General features: G+C 50.2%; 2 protein-coding genes across 2 annotated transcripts; both read right to left on the bottom strand.

Moving 5' to 3' along the window:
* Positions 1–2,245: 2,245 nt before the first annotated feature.
* Positions 2,246–5,177, bottom strand: NHP2 (NHP2 ribonucleoprotein). The gene is made up of 4 exons (XM_038413927.2): positions 4,946–5,177; positions 4,711–4,780; positions 4,272–4,377; positions 2,246–2,747 (listed from the first exon to the last, which is right to left on the bottom strand). Exons 1-4 carry the CDS (start codon positions 5,100–5,102, stop codon positions 2,622–2,624), a joined length of 459 nt encoding a protein of 152 aa, XP_038269855.1. The 5' UTR covers positions 5,103–5,177; the 3' UTR covers positions 2,246–2,621.
* Positions 5,178–5,204: 27 nt separating this feature from the next.
* On the bottom strand, positions 5,205–23,319 carry LOC119860330 (bromodomain-containing protein 8-like). The gene is made up of 6 exons (XM_038413917.2): positions 23,080–23,319; positions 21,834–22,316; positions 20,143–20,300; positions 17,325–17,411; positions 16,529–16,597; positions 5,205–7,073 (listed from the first exon to the last, which is right to left on the bottom strand). Exons 1-6 carry the CDS (start codon positions 23,317–23,319, stop codon positions 6,839–6,841), a joined length of 1,272 nt encoding a protein of 423 aa, XP_038269845.2. The 3' UTR covers positions 5,205–6,838.

Raw genomic sequence — 23,319 nt, 5'->3', positions numbered from 1 at the left:
TATTTCTTTTACTCATGCTGGTTTCCAAATCACTGATGTTGTTTTCTGCTTCCTTTTTTCTGTCCCTGCCCAATTTTAATTTGTGACCTTTTGTCTTGCTGATTTCACTATGGTATTCAGTCACATGCTCTGTGCCTTTCTTTCAGCATCTTTTGTGTACGTTCTGCTGCTTGGCATGTCAAAGCCATCATACTTAGTAATCGTTCACAGACTCACTTTCTGTTACAAGCGCGACAATCTAGTCTCTGAGTGTTTATTCACAGGACTAACTTAAAATTAGTTTTGTGACAAATCCCTCTGTTTTCCCTTCGCTGTGTTCTTAGCTTGAACAGCTCTTTCCCAAGTAACATGTTTTCTAGGGACACACTGATCCTCAAACATTTTCATTATTTATGCACCCCTTTCCTGCCTGCCCCACCATCTGCATGGGATGCAGTATGTACAGCTGGGGCTTCTGGGTCTGCCACTGCTGAGTGCAGAGCAATTGTTTCCTTAGGCTCCAGTGGCTTTCCTGCTTCCAGGCACACAGCATTTCCATGCATGCTTAGGGCTACAGAGGTGTTACTTGCAGGTGCCCAGGCACTGTAGCTGCCATTGTAATACTACCTCTCACTGGGTCTTCCAGCTCACGGTGACTTTCCTGCTGGTACTTACCATCTGCTCATCAACAGGGCAGTAGTATCAAGGGCTGTGCCGCTGTGGTGCCATAATATAGGCACTTTCTACAGCAATGGCGGGTTTTTCTGTGCCTAATTTACCTCCCCAAGCAGCAGGAATTAGGTTAATGGAACAATTCTTCTGTTGACCTAGCTGCATCTCGACTGAGGTTTTCGTTCATCTGAGCGCTGCAGCTGCACTGAGCTATGTACAGAAATGAGAAATGTTCTACTGCCTTGTGTAGCTGCAGCCTGAGTGCACCTGGCTTGGGCGCCTTTGGTTCTGCCCCAGAGGCAGTATCAAAGGCTGCAGAGTGTACAGAAGTGGGGCATGGCTATACCTGGCAGATTTAGTCTAGAGCTCAGGGCGCTGGGGCTGTTCTTGGGGCAAGGCTGGCCTGGCCAGCAGAGACTGGGCTGAGGGCCTGGTGTTGAATCTGCAGTGTGAGCATGAGGACAGCAGTAGCTCTGCAGCCCTATCTCCAGTCACCCATACCTGGCGGTGAAGGCTGGAGTCCAGTAGTGGTGGGGGTCCAGCCTGTACATCCAGGATAGCTGCCAGTACCTGCTGCTAAGAGCAAAGCAATCAGTTTCTCAGAGTGCAGAGAGTGCTGCTCCCTGGTACAAGGTGCCCAGTAGTTGGTCAGTACCTCTCCACTGGGTTCGGTTGCTCTTTGTACCCAACTGAATCAGAGGCTGGGGTAGTTCATAAATTGTTGTCATTCCAGTCTGCCCCCAGACCCAGCCAGCACCGTAGTGGGGCACACCAGGGCGATGGCAGGAAAGGGTGGAGGGGTTTTTTTTTTTGCACCAACTAGGATAGAATCAATATGTGTCACAATGCTGCACAATCACATCATGCGCGGCTGACTGCAGCTCTGAGACTCCAACCTCACTGTCTGTCAGACACCCCACATGCTGGAGCCATCTCTCCACCAGTGGTAAGGGGGGAGAAGAAATGTGTCCGAGACTTCAATACCTCTCCACCCCCCTCAGCAGGCTGGGCATAGCCAAGGTTGTGGGGACTGGTCATAAGCAGCGGCCCCCAAGGGCTTGAGAGATGAGTCCAAATTCCTCTCCCCACCATGATCCCGCAAGGAAGCACGCAGGAGGCTATTTTTGATGCAGAGAGAGGCCATCAGTCAGCCATGTGTCATGGTTGGGAAGCGCATGTTGCAGTAGCTAGGCATGGGTGCTGCCTTGCATTCATTTAGCCAATTTCACTGTAGTCTTTTGTTCATTTATCCCAGGCTCCACTTTGCCTCCTAACACAGGCCCCAAACACAATGGTTCCCACCTAGCTGTGGCTGGGCTGGACTGAACTGAAAGAGACACCAACCCTCTCTAGCCCCTTCTGCACCCAGAATGGGCTCTATTTATTCCAGGGCAAATGCTGGTGGGCCAGAAAGAAAGTGGTTTCTGTGCTATCAATGTCACTTCTACACAGTCATCCCTGTTCTTCCCCCATTATCCAGCCTTCAGGCCCAGCCCTGCTGGTGCTGGAGCATCAGCCTCGTGCTCTGATGTAGCCTTAAAGCCAGGGTGCCACCGACACTGGCCTAGCTGCTTTACTAACACCCACAGCAAACAGGTATACAAATACATTTATTTCATCCACCACAGAACAGGTCTGACTTGCTGCTCATGGCTTGGACTCTTCCTCCACAGGAATGCTAGCCTGTCCAGTAAGCCTGCTGTCCCACTCCCTTCAAGGGGAAGGTCTGTCACCATCTGCCCTATCCTCAGCAGCGCTACTTAATAATTACAGAACAGGTTTTTTTTTTGGTTAAAGGTAAAAAGCCCAGGGTCCATGCAGCCCCCTCTCCTGCACACTGAGCGCCCAGCAAGTAGCTGCAGGACCAGCTCACGTTTCATTTTGTAAAGTCCTCGGAGGCCACCAAATGTTGCTGGGGCACTGTAGGCCCAGCCGTCCAGAAGCTCCAGAGCAGGTACTCCCCATGTCCTTCACAGGGGGACAGGAAGAGACACAACCTCCTCCCAACACTCCTTATATGCTTCCTGGTACTCCTCATGTGGCTTGATCATTATCACACAGGTTGGGCGCTTTGAGCCTCCAGCTGCTCCCAGATCCTGAACAAGAGGAAGAGGGTATCAGAGATGCCCAGGAAAGCTGCTGGTGACTTCCACCCACTGGGGGGAGGGGAACCCTACCACTCTTCTGGAGGAGAGCAGACCCCTGCACTCCACCCCACAGGGGAGAGTATGACTCCCCTGACCCTACAGTCACTCCCACCCCCAGGTGACTGAACCAAATTGTAAAGCAACCTTCCCACAACTGAGCAGTCTCTCACCCTCCCGCCCCCCCCAGATTAGAGCAAGGGGTCCCAAACTTTTTGTGTGACAACCCCATTGGAATTATTTCCTTCTGGGACCCCAGAGGGTACCGAGTACCTAATTCTGAAGCACAGAACAGCATCCTCCACACAGCGTGACCTTGTAGCTGTGCGGCATGTGAGGTCATGCTGTGCTGAGAATGCCATTTCATAGAGCATAATGGCATTATCCACCCGCCGTGACCTTGCACACACCAGAGGAGAGGTCACGCTGTGTAGAGCAGGACAGCATCCGTTGCACAGAAGGGATTGCCTGGCCCCATCTGCTCAGGGCACGACCCCATTTGGGAACGGCTGTGTTAGAGGGACTTCTTATCTTCCCCAACTCCTCCCATAGCCTGTCCTTGCTGATCCAGGAACATCTAGCACCTAGCCTGATGGGGCCCAGCAGTACTCTGCAAGGATGGCGCAAAGTCAGCAGGGACAATGTCTTGCCAGGTCGGAGGCAGATTAAAGCCCTAAGAATGCCCAGCTGGAGACACCCCTTTAGAGAAGATTGTTCAGGGCTCCCCTTGGGGGGTTTTTTATTTTGCTATTTGGACAATTTAAAGGACCTGCCAGATGAGAACAGAACATTGACATTTCCTGGCTGCAGCGGGGAAAACTGGATGCTTTAGGAACAAAGGTGAAAGCTCTTTGACTAGAACACACTTCACAGTATTACCCCAGGCAGCTCAAAGCATTTGCATGGCTGTGTTATCTCTGGCAAAATAACAGCTTCAGTGGTAGGCAGTGTCCCGCCTTCAGCCCCACTCTTGAAGCAGGATGACAAACAGCCCATAGAGTTCAGAGTAGCAGCCCGTGTTAGTCTGTATTCGCAAAAAGAAAAGGAGTACTTGTGGCACCTTAGAAACTAACAAATTTATTAGAACAGGTTTTGAGATGAAGTGAGCTATAGGTCACGAAAGCTTATGCTCTAATAAATTTGTTAGTCTCTAAGGTGCCACAAGTACTCCTTTTCTTTTAGCCCATAGAGTGTTACTGCTAGGGATCCCTTAGCTCAAATGGGCGATTTTAGGGAGTTGTGAAGGAGGCCAAGCAACACCCGTGTGTTCAGTCTGACTTTGGGAATGGGGGAGGAGCAGCAAAGACCTGGGCTTTATGCCCTGGGCAAGAGCTTCTTAGCACCAAAAAGAGAAAGGGGGGGGAGGAAGGAGGCACCACCTAAGCCACAGCTTGTTATCCTGCTAGAATGTTTCATGCCCTCTTGGTGCCCACGAAGGGGAGATTCCCCCAACCCCTGAGAGCCCCCCGACCTTACCGACTTGGAGGGGATGTAAGCGTAGGGGAGGGACCTGTCTTCACACATGACAGGGATGTGGCAATAAACTTCAATGGGCAGCGTGTCTCCAGCAAGGACTATGATCCTGAAACAGCAGAGAGAGAGACGACCTATCAGTAGCTATAGAAAGGGAGATGGGAACCGGAACGTGAAAGTCAAGAAGTGCTGAGGAGGTGGTGATTGGTCACAAAGTGGGCCGGGGCCGGGGCCAGGGCCAGGGCGAGCACTGTTGGTGTCCCAGCAAAGCGTAGCCGGCCATGGGACACAGCCTACACAGGATGATGCTACAGGCCTGTGCTGCCAGAGCGGAGTACCCACGGTTCTGGTCCTTCGGACCCGGACAGCGCCTGTCTTGTCGTCAGATGCTGCAGCAGCTCAGTGCCCAGCTTTGGGGGGGTGGCTGTAGCTAGGTTCTTACCCTTTCTCACCCTTGTTGATGAATTTCTGAACTTCCTTTACTCCCCGCCGAATCTGCTTGTGTTTCGCCGCTGAAAGCGAAATAAGAGGCCATCAGATTCAGCACGGGCTCAGCAGGGCTCCCCCTCCGGCCCCGCTCCCCAGGCCTGTGCACTGGACTTTGTCTCGTTCCCGCGGTGGTTCCCTCCAGCGCCCGGCTCCCCCCAGGGCCTGCCCGGGCCCGGGCCCGGCCCCACCTTTCTTGATGCACTTGTAGAGCTTGCGGGTGAGCTTGCGGGAGGCCAGCGGCCGCGCGATCGGGTTCAGGTTCCCAAGCAGCTCTTGGTACGATCGCTCCGGCGCCACTTCGGGCTCCGGCGCCGCCTCCGGCTCCAGCGACTTCTCCCGAGCCATGATCGTCAGACACGTGGCCCGCAGCCGGGCTCCACTTCCGCACGCGCGCAGAGCGCGCTGGGAAGGCCCTGGATACAGACTCCGCCCGCCTCCATCCCAGCCAATAACAACCCTCCCCTTGCTTGCCCCGCCCCTCGCGGAGGCGGCCTGGCGGCGCGGTCCCCACGTGGCCCGCCTGCGAGAAGACAGGACACGCGCCTACTGGAGCCACGTCGGTGCGCGTGTCCCGGGTCTCTTCGCCCCGCCCCGGCGGCCGGGCCCCAGGTCGGGTTCTGGCTGCAGCCCGGGCTACCAGCGCCCCGCCGCAACCGGGCCACGCACCCGGCGCGGGGAGGCGCCAGGCCCGGTGGGGATGGCAGGGAGCGGCTCCAGGCGGGCCCGGGTTGGGGGGTGCCAGGGAGCGGGCCCGGGGATGGCGGGGTAGCAGGGAGCTGCCCCAGGCGCAGAGGGAATCTAGAACGGGACCAGATTCCCTAACTTTTGGACACCAACAAGGGTTTCACCAGAACGGAATTCAGGCATCAAGTTTGGACTCCAGCTTTTCACCCCAGCCCAGTCTCTCTGGCTCCTCAGCACCTGCAGGGAGGACAGAATAAGGCAGGGAACAAGCCCTGAAGTACTGCAAAGCCTCTCTCCCTGGGAAGTTTCATGGCAGGGTGGCTGGGATAGGACCTCTTGGCGGAGACCGGGGCACATGTGCGTTCCAGAAACTTCCCCCTGTAGCAGTTAAGGAGTTCTTTCTGGGGACAACTGTGTGCGATTACAACAACTTCACACACACAAGATTTATTAAAAGCAGAGAAAATGGAAATAAAAGCAGAGGCTTTACCCTGTTTACAAGCTGACTTAGATTCCAAGCCAAAAATGCAGTTAAAAGCGAGCACACATATCAGTGATGGAAGGGTAAAAACATTTACAGAGCTGTTGCAATGATCCCCAAACCAAACATTACAAACCCAGGAAATTCAAGTTTAGATTACACTTAAATCCAAATGTGTTAAGGATGGAAATGCACCATTAAACAACCTTAACTCTGCCCTGTGGTGACATCATGCAGCAGCCATATGATTATGATTAAGGCACTTCAGTGTGCGTGACCTCAGGTTAAACAGATTTTTAAAGGCCTTGTAGTTTTTTCCCCTCATGTCCTCATTACAGGGATTACATTGTAGAAACAAAGAGCCGTAACAGCCACCTTTCAAAGGCTTAAATGACCTTACTCAGAGCCTGCATTTCACAAACAGTCTGCCTAGCTCTGCCTCAGCCAATTTTGGTATTGTCCTTTTAACTATGCAGACTGACAGAGTCTTCCAATACACCCTTCCTTCCTCATTCTCCACTGTGCTAAACGATGAATCAGGGACAGAGGTACAGACACGCATCACAGGAACTCTTAAAGGGACCAAGGGCTATACAGCTCATTTCTTTGGGGACAGCATCTTTCTTTATTGGCCTGGGAAGGGTCCCCAACCCTTGGGAATATCACCACCCCTCCAGCCAAGGAAGGAGGCATCCAGCTCAGGGAGTGTGTGCTCAGCCCCACCCCAAGCCAAGGAAGGGGATGTCTTTCTAGGGCAGAGGAGGCCCCAGGAATCTAGAAATTGCATTTAGTTTTTTTAATCCAGCTTCCTGGGCTGTGAGAAATGGTTGCGAGTGCAGGGCAGGGGAACAGGGTCTGGAAGAGTGCTGGGGGAGGGTACTACCCCACAAAACTGGCCCCTTATCTGACAGTCTTCCTATCTCCTCCCAAAGCCCAGCCTCTCTTCTGAGCACAGGAGGGCCTCACCCAGCAGCTGAAGCTGCTCCAGGACATCTCGCTGCATCTCCACAGCCATGCGGTGCACATGATGGTCAGAGCTGTTATACATCACTGCATTCTGGAACATCAGCATAAGGTCCTGCTGGAATTGGGCTGTGGTCCAGATCTGGCCCTTGGACAGGCGCCTCTTTATGTTGGTTAAATCCATGGGTCTGGAAGGAGGCATGAAACTCAACTGTACATACCTAAGGACTCCCCTCACCTTGCCTGGATAGGGGTGGGCACCCTCTCCCTGAGATGAAGGTCTCATTTTTGTCTCCCTGCAGCCCCAAACACTGGAATGCTTAGGCCCAATTCCCAAGAGGAAAATGGCAAGAGCTTAAGAAAGCTGGAAAGAAACTGCAGATTTGGGTGATATATATCACCTAGCTATTTAACTTGCCAAGTTAAATATTTCTGAAAAGCCAAATGTGACACTGAGCATAAAAGGAAAGAGATGTGATCCTGGTAATTAGTACCTGTCAAATCAACCCCAATTCCCTTGTGATTAAAAATGGCACATGTTAAGAAAAATATCTATATCTAATGGTCCCAGGGGAAAAAGCAGTGGTGGTGAGGGGGTGTATTATAAGGACTAAATCTTATTTACTTTCTTTTGAAATCATTATAGAATTGATGGGTGAAGCAGGAGGTGGAAGAGAATGACCGTGATTAGAAACACAGGCCAGAAACAGAATGAGCATCATCTTTAAAAAATGCACTTAATCCATCTGGGGGAAAAAGAATCTGAAACTCAGCTCCTCACTTTGCAAGGGGAACCTTGCAAAACAGGAGTGATTGGGAGACTAAGGAGAGGAGAACCGCAAATAAGACAAGTTTACAACACAGTATGATGATACCGCCTAGAATTGCGCTGATGTTGTTGTATGTGCCCCAGGGCAGCCTGTACCTGGCCCTCCCCATACAGCCCTGGAGCCTGCACTTGGAGTACTGCTGTCAGTGCTCGGCACACATTACTAAAACTCCAGACAAACTGGAGGGAGCACAGAGAAGAGCAACCATACGCTGAAGCAGTGAGGGGGCGAGAGAGTGTAAAACAAGTCCTGGACAAAAGGCTAGGTTCACAAAGGGACTTTGGGTGTCTAAGTCCAACACCTGGGCACCACTGAATGTCACAACAAAAGAGGTAACTCACTATGTGCAGTAATTGTTGTTCTTTGAGATATGTCCCCCTATGTGTGCACCTCTTCAGGTATGCAGGAGCCTTGCCAACCCTTGATCAGAACTTTTCCATTAGCAGTGTATGGTCGGCCCACACATGCACTCTGTACAACCTTGTGCTGCACACTGATGGACTACAGGGCTGCATGGGTGAACTGCCCCCAATTCCTTCTCTATCTGACTGCCCAAAAAAGAGGGGAAGGAGGGTGGGTAGTGGAGCACTCACAGGGGGACACATCTCAAAGAACTACCATTACTGCACAGGGTGAGTAACCTCTTCTTCTCTGAGTAGTGTCCCTACGGGTGCCCCACTTCAGGTGCTTCCTGAGCAATACCCCACAGGGAAGAGGGCGCTTCAGAATTGAGTCCAAGGCTGAAGCAGTGCAGGAGGACCAAGTGCTACATCAGCTCTGATGCTGTGGACCAAGTGTTTAGATAAAGTATATACTGAAGCCCAGTAGCAGCTCGACATATCTCAGAGTGTTTTTGAACAAAGTGGTGGAAGTTGCCTGTGATTGGCCAGAGGGCACTTTTATCCTTTGGGATAGGAGGCAGACCACCATCTGCACTGTAGCAAGCGACCACACTCCCAAAGCGCCATCTCAACAGTCTCTGCGTAAAGATTGTGAACCACTTGGTCATTTTGTGCTGGAGTCAGTCTAGGTGATTTCCAAAATAGCTTGGTCTTATCTAGATAAAAGGCCAGTGCCCATCTAACATCTAAAGTATGAACAGATGTTTCATGCTGAGATTTACATTGTTTGGGGAAAACACTGGTAGACGAATCCCTTGGTTAAGATGAAAATCCAACAATACTTTAGGTAAGAATTTAGGATGCAACCATAAAGGGACCCAGATTTGAATATCCTGTGAAGAATTTGTAGTCCTGAGAGAAGTGCCTGCTGATCATATTGTCTGTGACATTCTGGATTCCAGGAAGGTAAACGACTGAGATATGAAGATATTACTCACCTTGTGCAGCAGTGATGGTTCTTTGAGATTTGTGTCTCTATGTGAGTAACTTCCTCTTCTTCTTCAAGTCCCTGTGGATGCTCCACTGAGGTGACTCCTGAGCAGTATCCTGCACTGGAGTCTGGGGCTTCAGAGTTGAGTTTGCTATAGCTAATAGCACCGTGGCACCAAATCTGGCATCTGACTGCAGCAGAGTCCCTCAGGATGGCATAGTGTTCTGCAAAGGAATGTGCAGATGCCCAGGTAGCTGCTCTGCAGATTTTGGATATAGGGATACCTTTGGAGAAGGTGACAGACGAGGAAACCGATGTCGTAGCGTGTGTGGACTGTGGATTGAGGTGCTAAATTATGAATCTGATAACAGAGTTTGATCCAGTTCGAGACCCATTTGGAGAGTCTTTGAGCTGAAATTGCTGTGCCTTTAGACCTGTCCATGATAGAGAGGAAGAGTCTCAGAGATTTTATAAAGTTTTTGTCCTGTCCAAATAGAAGTCCAAGGGTCTCTTTATGTCAAGTGTATGGAGGATGGCTTCCCTATTATCCTGATGAGATTTGGGATAAAAGGTCGGAAGGTGAATGAGCTGGTTTATGTGAAATGCTCAAGTTGCTTTGGGGTTGAACTTCAGATGTGGTCTGAGGGTGACTTTGCCAGGGAAGAACACTGTGAAGGGTGGATGTGCTATCAGAGCCACTATCTTCCCAATCCTTCTTGCTGAGGTGAAGGCGATCAGGAACACTGTCTTCCTGAAAAGGTGAGTCAGAGAACAAGTGTCCATGGATTCAAAGGGCGGTATATTCCTTATAAAAGTAGACTGAGATCCCATTGTGGGGTAGGAAGCCTGGGTTGGGGAAAGAGGTTCACTAGGCCTTTGAGAAACCTCTTTGTTGTCAGGTGGGAGAAAATTGAGTCCCTTCTATTTGCTGGTGGAAGGTTGCTACCGCTGTTAAGTGTACTTACAGCAAGCTAATAGAGTCCCAATTTCTTGAGATTCAGCAAATAATCTAAGATTACAGGTAGAGTGGCTGTATCTGGAGTGACTCCTATGGGCTGGCACCAAATTCGAAATCTGGTCGACTTTTGTAGGTAAGTATGCCGGGTAGTCATTTTCCTCCTGTGTAATAACACTTCTTGTACCTCTTCAGAGCAGTATGATTCTATGTGCTGGAATCATGAAGGAACCAGGCTTTGTGGTTGAAGGGGCACCTCCATTAGGAGAAGCTTAAGTCTCAGTTCTCTAGCCTTTCTGCATCTGAGCTTCAGTTGTTGACATAAGCCACACTTACGTGGTTCTCTCCCAGACAGCAGAGCAGGGACGCAGACACATCTACAGTGCAGCACCCATAGGGACACTTCTTGAAGAATGTGATGGGCTATACACGAGTTCCACAACTTTATAGCTTTGGCACACAGGGAAAGGGATCTTGCACCTCCCCATTTGTTGATACAGAATATGCAACCCACACTTTCTGTCATGATCCTGATTGATTTGCCCCAATGAAGCATCAGAACTGAAGGCAGGCATTCCTGACTGCCCTGAGTTCCAGCAGGTTGATATGAAGACCTGTTTACTTAGGTCACCATCTGCCCTGAGTTGTGAGGTTACTGATGTCTGCTTCCCACCTTCACAGTGATGTGTCCATCGTCACAGTTATCAATGGAGCAGAGCGGATGAAAGGGACGCCCACGCAGGCACTGAGTTGATTTTTTCCATCAGTCTAGAGAGTCCTTTACCTGGAGGGGAACTGTGACCTGTTTGTCCAAAGCTGTCTCTGGTTGAGGAATAGATCCTTCTGAACCAGCCCTGAAAGCAGTGGTAGTATAATCTTCCATGTTTAGTTAAAAGATGCAAGCTGCCATATGATTTAGAAGTTGTAAATAGTTCCTTATAGTAGTTCGGGGTCTTCCTTGAATTATCACAGATTTGCCTAGGTTATGAATCCATTCATAGGAAGGAAGGTTCTGGCTGCTAATGAATCCAAGTATGCCCTTATGAATTGTATTTTCTGTACTGGAACTAACAGATTTTTTTTACATTTAGCTGGAGACCCAAGTCCTGGAAGAGAGCAAGAGCTGTCTGGATGGAGGTCCATACTGTTGTGTAAGATCGGCCCTTGAGTAGCCAGTCATAGAGACACAGGAAGTCTAAAATTGCCTGTCACTGAAGGTAAGCAGTTACTTTTACTAGAACCTTTGAGAACACCCTTGGGGCCAAAAGGAAGTACATGGTATTGAAAATACTCCTGGCCCATGGTAAAATGTAGGTATTTCCTGTGAGCAGCGTGAATCACTGTATGGAAATAGGCGTTTTGCAAGTCAAGGGCCAAAAAGCAATCTCTAGAGAAGGACTTTGGCAACTATAAGTCACATCCTGAACTTCTGAGATGTCACAAATTTGTTCAGTCAACTTAGATCTAAGATCAATCTCCACCCTCCATATGAGAAAATACTTTGAGTGAAAAACTTTCCCCCTGCGAGGAGATGGGAGTTGCTCTATCACTCCTAAACAAAGGAGTCAGTGCACTTCTTGACTCAGCGTAGTCTCGTAAGAGGGGTCCCTGAAGAGGGATAAGGAAGGGGGATGGGAGGGAAGAAGGGATGTAAAATGGATGGTGTAGTCTGATGTTATAACCTCCATGACCCCTTGTCTGTTGTAATATGCTGCCAAGTCTGTTGGAAATGGGAAAGATGGTCTCCAAAAGTGGGGTGGAGGCCAAAAGGTTGTAGCTTGCAAACTAGAGGTGAGGGCAGAATTGAACCCTCCATTGACCTGTCAAAATGGTTGTTTTGATGATGACTGGGTACTCAATGAAGGAGAGTGAGGAGCTCTCCTCCTCTGGAATCTTTCTAGTGGGTTTGGAGGTTCTGTGAAATCCAGAGAACTGGGCAGGGCACGATCTCTGGGCAGTCTGAGACCTGCTAAATCTCTTGTTCATAGGGGTATACATGTCCATAGACCCCAGTGTGGCCCTGTAGTTTTCGAGAAGAACTTCTGACCATCAAATGGAAAGTCCTCACCAGTATTCTGAACCGCTCTCGAAAACCCTGATAGATGCAGCCATGAAACCCTGTGCATAACAACTGCTGTGGAGATTGATCTGGCGGTAGTGTCCAAAGCATCTAAGAACACTTGGAGAGGTTCTGGCTAAATCACTGACTTTTCCTGATGATGCCCTGTACGAGTTCTCTATGTTCCTGTGGAAGATGTTCAATAAAGGCTGCAAATAAGTTGTAATTCGTGATGTCGTACTTGGCCATGATCATCTGATAGTTTGAGATACGAACCTGGAGGGTCATGGATGAGTAAGCCTTTAGGCCAGAAAGGTCTAACCTCTTCTGGTCTTTATCATAAAGGGTAGACTTAGAGCAGGGGTTGGCAACCTGCGGTATGCATGCCAAAGGCAGCACACGAGCTGATTTTTAGTGGCACTCTGCTGCCAGCCGGGGTCCCAGCCACCGGCCCCGCTCAGCCCGCTGCTTGCCTGGCTGAACAGAACCCCAGGCCGGTAGCGGGCTGAGCGGGGCTGATGGCCGGGACCCCAGACTGGCAGTGGACTGAGTGGCTGAGCGCCCACCCCAGCATGCAAAACTTTAAATTACAGTAAACAAATGAAGACTTGACACACCACTTTTCAAAGGTTTCAGAGTAGCAGCCGTGTTAGTCTGTATTCGCAAAAAGAAAAGGAGTACTTGTGGCACCTTAGAGACTAACAAATTTATTAGAGCATAAGCTTTCGTGAGCTACAGCTCACTTCATCGGATGCATTTGGTGGAAAAAACAGAGGAGAGATTTATATACACACACACAGAGAACATGAAACAATGGGTTTATCAAAGGTTGCCGACCCCTGACTTAGAGTAATGATGTTTACCACTCTCATTTACAGCATCTATTATCAGGGAATTAGGCAGAGAGTGTGAGAACAAAAGTTCTGAGTCCCTGGGAGAAACATAATGTTTCTTATCTGCCTACTTGCAAATTGGTAGGATGACAGCAGTAGTTTGCCGCCCAGTCTTCACTGGATCTAGGAGCGGTTCATTAATGGGTAGCACAACCCAGGTGGGTGTTGCTGACTGCAGAATGTCCAGGAGCTTGTGTTGTGAGTCTTTAACCGACTCAAGAGGTATCTGAAGGGTGTCAGCGACCCTCTTCATAAGGTCCTGGAAAAGCAAAAATCGTCAGCCATTGACGGTGGTGGAGGCATGAGTACCTCATCCAGAGATGAGGATGACATAGGGGTTTGAGGGCGGCCTCCTTATCCACTCTAGTCTCCTGTTCTTCAAAGATCTCCTCATGTTCGGAGTTTGGTAGAAGAGACTGTGTAACCCTAGTCTTTCAGTGCATTGGAGCCTGAGGTCTAGAAAATTGCTGACGATATGCCACCCAGGCTACTGAGGGGGTATAAGGGAGAGGGGGTGGCACCCAGGGCTGATCCCACCATCCCTGTTGTGGATGCGGATCCTTATTGAAGTATGGATTCCTGTATAGATGAGGAGGGGAACCCTGCACTGCTAAAGACAAGACTGATTGACTGTCTCCTTCATCCTCCTCAATGTCCTCCAATGGTGTGGGTCAGGGGAGGCAGTAGAAAAAGGCAGACACACTTGTAGTATCAGGAAACAATGGTAATTCAGAGACTGGGTCTCGGTACCAAGAGCTGTCTGGTACCACTAAGCAGTGGGGGCACTGGCTTGTCTAAAACGGACCAGTCCCTACAGTAGTGGAATTCCTGCAATACTGAGTGGGTCAGTGCCACTGCATTTAGGTGGATGGTACCATTGATCTGGAATACATCAGCACCGGGACTGAAGGTGTCTGGCACTTCAATTTTCCTGATACCAAAGGTGCCGAGTGAGAAGGCACTGATGTTATGTCTGAGGTAGATGATGCCATTCTAGAGAAGTATATGTCGTGGGCCTCCCATCCTTCATAGACAATACCAGGGGCCTGCTGGAGCCATGCTTCTCCAAAGTGCGCCGGGTCTCCTGGACCCACCGGTACAGGAGAAAGTCTTTTGCCTCCACAATACTGAGCCAAGAGGTCAAGGCCTTCGACACTGTAGACTTAGTGGGAGATCGGGGTCTTTTGGGAGCCAGCTCCTTGTAGTGGAAGACCAAGCTCTGCATCTTTGGTGCTTTCCCTGAATCTTCTGAAGTCTTCTCCCTGTTAGGGGACATCTGGGTCAAGGTCAGAGGGGTGTGTGGTGTGTGTGTGTGGTTGTCTCCTGACTCAGAAGTGGCCTGCAGGGCATGCATCATCATCAGAAGCCTCAATTTGGTCTCCCCATTCTTATGTGCTCTAGATTTGAGAGCCAGGCAAAAGTTACATTTTTGAGAGAGTCCCGGCTCTCCCAAGCAATGAATACATCTAGGGTGGTCATTGCTGACCAGAACAGTCTCCTGACAGGAGAGGCGGTATCTGAAACCTGGTGAGCCTGGCATACACAGCCAAGCTAAATTGGCTCCCCGGGAAAAAGAAAAAACAGAGAAAAAAGGGAGAAGAAAAACATCAGTCTTCTCACAACTAGCTAATGAATGATAATATTAACAACTAACACTAACAGAACAACTGCAGAACACGCTGAGGCAGGCAGAAGGTGGACATGCCAGAGCTGTGTGCCAGGCCGAGGTGACAGAGAAGGAACTGACGGCAGCTCACCTGCGCAGCCCTATATACCCTTGGTGTGCAGCATGAGGCGCATATGCAGGCCAAATGGAAATCTCCAATCAAAGGCTCGAGAGGCGCATGCGCACCTGAGGTGGAACACCCATTAGGACACTACTCAAAGAACCACTGCTCTGCTGCTGGCTAACCCGGCAGGCACCTAAGTTTCTGCTGATGGGGATGTATGTCCTGACACTACCAAGCTCCTTGGCCCTCTAGCTCACACCTAAGCCCCAACAGCATTCTCCAGCAAAGCACTCCCCTGCCTACCTCAATGTGGTAAGTATACTTTGAATATGCCTACCCTACACAAAAGACTACTGGGGTAAGAGTTTTTTGGGCAGGTTGGCTGATACAGGTATCCCAATACCTCAGAGGGCCCTCACCTGGAATGTGGGAAAAGTAGGTTCAAGTCCATGTGCCAAGAAATTAGCCTTACAAATTAGAACATTGCCAGCAAGAGAGAGTGGGAGACACAGCCCCAAACAGTGAGTTGCCTAGCAGTTAGGGTGCTCCCCTGGGATGTGGGAGATCCAGGCTTGAATCCCCATGCTTGCCTGATTTGGAGCTGCGACTTGAATCCTGGACCCTATAGCGCAGGTGAGAGCTATCACTCCTAGCCCCTTGGCTACAAGGGGTGTGTGCATTTCCCTTTATCTTCCCCCACCATGAGAAAGGTCTGACCTGGCTCAAGCACCTAACTCCAGGAGAGGGCTCACAACTCAGCAGCCTGAGTAAAGACGATGCCCTAAGCCTCATCCCCTTCCTCTGAATTTCACCAAAGCAGTACCTTTCTCAGCTTGCTGGCTCCATGATTCCCTTTCTGAGGTGCCTTGCTCTCTCCAGCCAATGCATGGCTAACCTGGGCATCTAACTCAGGGCTGCGAATGCCACTGGGGGCCTGGGAGTCAGGCTTTGCACCATCCAAGAGCCCCTAAAGCTGTAGCTATTCTCACACAGTTCCTTTTCCGTGTCTTGTCTCACCCTAGCTGTTCACTGTTCAGACTGTAAGCTGAGAACGCCCCTGCCCCGTTTGTTTGGAAAGCCCCCTCTGAGTGATAATACAGCCATGCTCAGGGGCTGGAAGAGCCCGCTTTGTGAGGCAGGACTATGTTAATTTTGTATAGCTTGGCTCATTCTGGTTATAGCATGTAAAGGCCTCGTCAGGACAGGGCCCTGGTGCACTGTGTGCTGTACAAACACATTATCCTGCTCATAGCAGCTCACAAATAAACTGGCATTAATGACAAACAGGGGGGAGGATTGGCATAATACATGGTGCTGTTGCAGGGTCATTGCACAGATCAATGGTCCCAAATCACCTGGAAGGGGTTTTTATAAAAATAAATTAAATCAGCTCTCCGCACCTGCCACCGTGCCTGGCTGGTTCCTGGAGGCATCCCAGCAGGGGATGGGGCTAAGAATAGCTTCAAAGTATTTGAAGGGTATAAACCCACAGGAGGAAGTGGGAGTATTTTAGGTGTGACATTTCAAAAAGGAACATGGATGCTGAAAGGCAAAATGGAAGCTGTATATAAGAAAAAGTTTCTGGAGAGTGAGGTCTATTCAGGGACAGGAGAGTCTCCTTAGGAGAGCTGGGGCAGGATGGGAGCCCCACTGCTTTGGACTAAGCCTTGAAGAAGACACTGTAGGGAACCATCCCACCCTGTTCCCTGATGGGAGGCAGATACTATGGTGATGAACATGGGACAGATGACACAAAGCTGCCCCATATCTTTTTCCTCTCTACATGCTGGGGCTCTGGGAAGGTGGAGGAAGCAGATGAAAATGCTCTAGAGCAGCCTTCCTACCTTCTCACCACATCCTTGTACCCAGGAGCCTGCTTGTCTGACACCGGCTTCAGGAATGGGCCACAGTACCTAGAGGGACAAGCCCAAAGAGGCAGGAGAGAATCAGGTTTGTCCCCCACTGTTCACGTGACTCTCGAAGAGGGGGCAGCAGGCCCACTGTTTCTCTTCCCTGGTGCCCATGAAGGTTGATGTGGGGCCAGTGACTAGCAATCCCCAGGGGAAACAGGAAAGATGGCAAGAAACCTCGGAGTCCACTGTTGGTGGTTGCTAAGGCAGGAATCTGAACTCTGTTTCCTGCTTGAACCAGTGGCTGCCAAGTTAACCAGATGGAACATGCAGGGCTAGCGCTTCGCATTAGTCCCATCCTTGCAGAAGGAGGCATTCCTGCTACAGAGACGGGTGTTGTTGAACTCAGTGAGAAAATATCCATTTTACTCTTGCCCTCATGGAAGGGCCCTGGGGCTAGAGTTAGGGACAATGTGGACAGGGGCCAGGAAGTTTCATTCCCAGCTCTGCTGCTGCCCCTCAGTCCAAATCTGCAGCCCCTCTGCTATTCTAGCCCTGGACTTCTCTCCCACTCCCCCCAGCTCTGCCACTGCCCTCAGCCCACAGCCCCCTGACACTTCAGTCCTGCTCCCCACACCTCTGCTCTGATGATTCCCCTCAGTTCACGGATTCAGAAAGTCCAAGGCCAGAAGGGACCATTGTGACCTTCTAGTCTGAACCCTATATAACACAGGCCAGAGAACTTCCCCCAGATAATTTCAGGTTTGCGCTGTCCCCCAGAGATACACACCTGTGGCTGGCTATCATCTTCCAGATGGACAGCAGCGTCTTTTTGAAAAGCAAATGTCGCAGTGAGTTAGCGCAGCTGAGCGGCACCCTGCACAGAGGAGAGGTTATCAACTCATCATGCCAGATAAGGAGCAGGGGGATGTACTGCCACTGCTGGCCTCCAGGACACTCGGGAGGAGGGAAGGTCACTGCTCTTTAGCTTGTGGTCTAAACAAAACACCTTCCAGGTAGCTACAGGGCAAGTCTCCCCATCAGGGATGTATGGAGTGGCTCCCCCATCAGGGATCTATGGGGAAGTATTTCCCAAGGCATTTCCTTTGTTTGGGTCCCTCCAGAGACTCTCTTTGGGGTTCAGCTCAGTCGCAATAGTTGCCATTGGACCTACAACTCACAGGCTAGAACAGGTCTTTGGCAACGGTTGAGCCACCAAGGCACTATGTGATGCCATGTGCAGAGTTTACTAAAGGAAGCAAAACCTGGGGAGAAGTCACTGAGCTCCCACGGGACCACTGAGCTCTCTCAGTCTGGTGGTGGAGGGTCTCTTTTGCTCAGATCCACAAAGGGACTTCCGGCGCTGCTGTGATCCACACAACTCCTGCTCAGCTGCCACCTAACCCTCTAGGTGACTAAACTCACCATGCTGTAAAAGTTCCCTCAGCACCGAAGTTTCTGCCTCTGGGGATGAGCTCTGCTGCCTCAGGCAGGTATCTGGAGGCCCATCTCATGTATAAGCTTGAATGAGATCCTCAAATGGATGGAAACAGGCACTCCTCTGTTTAGCTTGCCCACGCTGGTAGGCATGCTCAGAGCATGGCCGGGGGCAGAGGGCAATAACCTCTCTTATGGCCTTTAGCTTAATGGCTAAGGTACACATCTCAGAGATGGAAGACCCAGGTTCAGTGCCCCTTTCTACTTGGTGAAGCAAAGGGCTTTGCTTTCAGGTAAGGCCCCTCGTCATTGGCTGTCAGAGAGCCCAAGTCTCTCTTGTTGAGGCTATTCCACTTTGTATTAATGAATTCAATATGAATGAGGTCAGAGCACAAGTGAGTATGACTCTATAGTCCAGGGGTTAGAGCCCCTATCTGATTAGGGAATCCCTCTTCATTCTTCAGAAAGGGGACTGAACAGGGGTTTCTCACATCCCAGGGTGTACTCTGAAATTAGCAGTTTCGTTAGCTCTGCTCTAGGAAGTATTTTGGGAAGTTATCTCGTTAATGTGTCACGGCGCTATGCAGCAGGTCAGACTAGATGATCACAGTGGGGCCTTCTGGCCTTGGAATCTATGACCCTGTAAGGAAGGCCTCAGCCACCCGACTCCAGGAGAGGGCTCCTGGCTGTGGAACGCAAGCAGAGACAAGAATCTCAGGCACCCTGGATTTAGGAACTGAATGCTGTGAGGGGACAGGGCTTAGGATACTTCCCTCTCCTCAACCTATCCCATTGGCCAGTTTAGGTGGTGCCTGCATAGTGTGCTGATGTTCTGTGGATCCTCATTGTACAGGGACCCTCGGCACCTAACCCAGGCTTTGTGGATGCCGAGGATATTCTAGGCACCTGACATTAGTTGTTGCAATGTCTAAGTCCCTTTGTAGATCTGCTGCAGCCCTCCAGTTCCCATGTTCCATCCCACAGCCCTACACCATGCCTAGCCTCCTGTCACCCAAGTGCACAGAACTCACGTGGGAGAGTATGCGATGGTGGCCTGTCACTTTAAGGGTGTCTGGGTCCTTGTGCTACAAGTGTGGGAGTGGCTGTGAAATGAATGAAGCAGGACAAGGAGTCCAGTCTTTTGTCTTTCTCTCCGCAGAATGAGATGCTCTAATTGGGTGAAAAGGAGTACTTGTGGCACCTTAGAGACTAACAAATTTATTAGAGCATAAGCTTTCGTGAGCTACAGCTCACTTCATCGGATGCCGATGAAGTGAGCTGTAGCTCACGAAAGCTTATGCTCTAATAAATTTGTTAGTCTCTAAGGTGCCACAAGTACTCCTTTTCTTTTTGAGAATACAGACTAACACGGCTGCTACTCTGAAACCTCTAATTGGGTGAATATCCCCATAGGAGGAGGCAGAGATGGCTCTGACTGGTGGGTATCCGGTGTACAGTGTTACTACAGTTAGAACACTACTAAATCACAGTGTAGCAAACTAGTAATCAGCCAGGACTTGAGGCACAAGAAGACGCAGGGGTTACAGGTAGCAATCATAGAAGGTGAGGTGAGCTGAATCAGGGCAGCTCTGAGGAGAGGCCAGGAAGCTGGGTCCAGAACTGGGCAAGAAGCTGCAAACCACACTGGGGCAAAGGGCTTTATTGTGGTGACTTTTGTTCTCGTTCCTGTCCTGGAAGAACAGATTTTATTTTATGTTCTGCTGCATCCTTTTCTTTGGAAAGCCAAACCAGCTTCGCCAGTGTGTAAGAGCCTGTCTGTCACACACCCTCCCCAGGGCAGGGCTGTCTCGGCTGTCTCAGCACATCTCCACCTGGGAGAGGGTCTGGACTCTTGTGCCTGGCAGAGAATGCCAGGTAACCCCAAAAGAAACACTGGGGTTTCCTGTACATTTGGTTCCCACCCCCCATTTCACCTTACCTGCATTAGGACTAGCATCCAAAGGTTGGATGCTCTATCATCACCCAGGCATCCAGGGCCCTCTCCTTGCCCCTGTTCCCTGGTGTTCGCTCACCTTCCCTGAGATGACCCCCTCCATGTACATGCTCTCTGTCTTAGGCCCATGGAGACAGGTCCACGCTACGGCACGCAGGTGGAGCAAAGGGGCTACAGCATCAGCAGCACCTACCAGACCCAGGGCTGTGCTACTCACAGCTGTGAGGAGGCTGGGCTCATGAGACTGGAGTCCACCAGGGATGCTCTAGAAGGACTGTAGCTATCACTGTTATCATGTGCAGAGAGATCGTTGTCCTCCTCCAACAAGTGGCTCTCACCCTGAGCATGTTCTGCAGGCTGCTCCAGAACATCACCCTGGAAACAAACAGAAAGGAGGAATAATGCCTGCAGGGCTGGGTACCTCAGTGACAGGGATGCCCAGCAAAGCAGCAGATCAAATGGAATCCCCCAGCCAGAGGACAGACTTGCTGCATATGCCCATATTACAGCGAAGCTTCAAGGCAAGGTCTTCATGGTCTCCTGGAAACTGTTCTCTTAGGTGGGCAGAAAGGAGCTGTGAGTCTCCCTCTGTGCATCTGACACTCACTTTCAGCCTTTCAGTCCAGTCAGAGAACAGTGAGGTCACTGGCCTGCAGCCCACAATGGAACCCTGAACTTTGCTGAACTGATCGTGCATAGTTAGGAAGCCTTCTCAAAACGCACGGGCCCTCTCTACAGAACCGCTTGCACTCCCAGAGTCAGGGCGGTCACACCTTAGGAAGTTCTGGACACCATAAAAGAATCTCGACTCAAGATGTGTGAATCTGAGCCAAAACTTTCCTGGCTGTTGGAAGAGAGTCATGGGCCACTCCTGACCAAAAGAGCCAATCCCAAATTCAGGGAAGAATCTTACCTTCCTCTTTCAAACATGCAATAGTCCAACCAACACTGAAGAATCTCATCCTGGCTACATCAGTTCTAGCCAACTACCAGGATCAGTATCCATACCAAACCTTCGGTTCCTGAGCAAGCTCACAGAGAAGCTAACCAAAGGCCAACTACAAGCTCACCTAGGAACACAGGAATTGCCATATTGGATCAAACCCAAGATCCATCTAGTCCACTGTCCATCTAGATCAGAGAGAAGTGTTACTTAGGGTGCTAGAGGGGGCATAACTAGGAGTAGTGGATTGACTCAGAACAGGGCACCTAGGAAAGCGCCAGAGGGTGAGATCTGAGGCTGTGGAACAGGCTCCCCAGGGACATGGAGGGCTACTCCATCATATGGGACTTTGGAAATTGGAGCGAGCCCTAGAGATACATCTCCAGGACACCCTTGGCCTGGCAGTACAGGAGAAGCATGTGGACCCTAAAGGCACTTTTCATCTTTCGTATCTGACTCTGTGACATGGCAAAGCAAAGAGCTTGGCCACAGATAGCAAGGGTACAGTCCTACCCAGCATTATCGTTGCTTTTATTACAGTAACACCTAGAGGTGTGAAACTGAGATGGTCTAGCCTGAGCCCTGCATGGACACACAGGAGACAAAGTCTAATACAAGAGACAAAGTAAGGATCATTATCCCCATTTTACAGATGGTGAACTGAGACCCAGAGAGATTGTGACTTGCCCGAGATTTATTAATTGATTTATTTTGTTAGACTGACCTCACACTTGGTAAAGCAACCCTCATCTTTTCATGTATTTATACCTGCTCCTGTATTTTCACTCCATGCATCTGATGAAGTGGGTTCTAGACCACCAACGCTTATGCCCAAATAAATTAGTTCGTCTCTAAGATGCCACAAGGACTTCTTGAGATCACACAGGCAGTCTGAAAGGAACCCAGGTCTCTAGACTCCGAGTCCACTGCCTTGATATCAAGACTAGGTGTTTTCATGCATTTACCTCCACACTGCCTGGGAGTGCCCCCTCCAACGCACTCATGTCCGAGGAAGTCTCATCCAGAAGCAGCTTCCTGTTCTTCTCTTCCTCCTCCATTTCTCCTCCATTCTCCACTGGAAACTGCAGCCCTCTCGGCTCTCCTGAATCCCCTTCCTCTCCTCCTGGAACTTGGGGCTCTCCTGTCTCCTCTTCTAGAATCTGTTGTTCCTCAGCTTCTCCAGCCTCCCAGCCCAAGACCTGCAGCTCTCCTGATACCTGTGGTACCCACTCCTCCCCCACCTCTCTTCCTGGGATGTGCAGTTCCCCAGTCTCTTCTATCAGGACCTGCAGCTGCCTTTCCTCCTCTCTTAGGACTAGTGGTCCTGCCATTTCTTCCTTGAAGCTCAGGACTTCCCTTTCCTCTTGCTGCCCAGAGCCACAGAAAGCCCAGTGATTCTGTTCTGAGTCTGTGCCACTAATGCAGAGGGGTTCCATGAGGTGAGTCACCTGTAACACAGAGCAATTTATTACCAACTTCAAACTACGAGAGCACAAGTGATTAGGAGGAGGGAGGGATCAGCAGCATGAAATGCATAGGGCTCCTCCATTACAACTGTCTTTTCACCTTCAGGGACTTCTAATAAAGCACAGTGTCCAAACCAAGAGCATTATTAAAAGAGCGTCAGCCCATCATCTTTTAAATGGTCGGCTCTGCATCAGGATCAGGAGACCCATAGGCAAGACAACCAGCCAGCCACTATGCCCTCTTTAAATATGGCAAAGACTTGGACTTTCCTTTGAGAATACAAAAAGAAAAGGAGTACTTGTGGCACCTTAGAGACTAACAAATTTATTTGAGCATAAGCTGTAGCTCACGAAAGCTTATGCTCAAGTAAATTTGTTAGTCTCTAAGGTGCCACAAGTACTCTTTCTTTTTGCGAATACAGACTAACACGGCTGCTACTCTGAAACCTTTGAGAATACAGTCATTCATCTAATAGGGCTCTAGGGGTCTCTTTTGCTCCACACTAACAGTTATACATGGCAGAGATGCTCAGAGGATCATTGTTTCCAAGGAATTGTTCTAGAGCAGTGCTTCTCAAGCTATCTGATGTGGGGGACTGGCAATTTTTTTTTCCAATGTGTGTGCAGACTGGCAGCCAATGGCTCGCGGACTGGCACCGGTCTGCGGACCACCACTTTGAGTAGCTCTGTTCTAGAGGATGGGTCATGCAGACTCTTCTCCGGCTACCTACTGCAGCAGCCCTACCTCCAAGAGGAACTGCAGAAGACTGTCTTGTTCACACTGCCCTGCCTCTTCCTGGAGCTCTTCTCTGCCATCCTCCCATACCAGAGGTTCCCTGGACTCCAGCCTGCGATCCTCTACTTCTTGACTGCTTTCCTCTTGTTCCTCCATAGCGGCCTCTTCAGTCATCCTCCAGCTCCCCAACTCCAGCTCCAGGCTGGAGTCCCAGGAGCTGCTGAGAGACAGGCAGCCACTGCTCTTCAT

The sequence above is a fragment of the Dermochelys coriacea genome, chromosome 8 (assembly GCF_009764565.3).
Source record: "Dermochelys coriacea isolate rDerCor1 chromosome 8, rDerCor1.pri.v4, whole genome shotgun sequence".
Lineage (NCBI taxonomy): Eukaryota > Metazoa > Chordata > Testudines > Dermochelyidae > Dermochelys > Dermochelys coriacea.
This window is presented reverse-complemented; position numbering and strand designations above follow the sequence as displayed.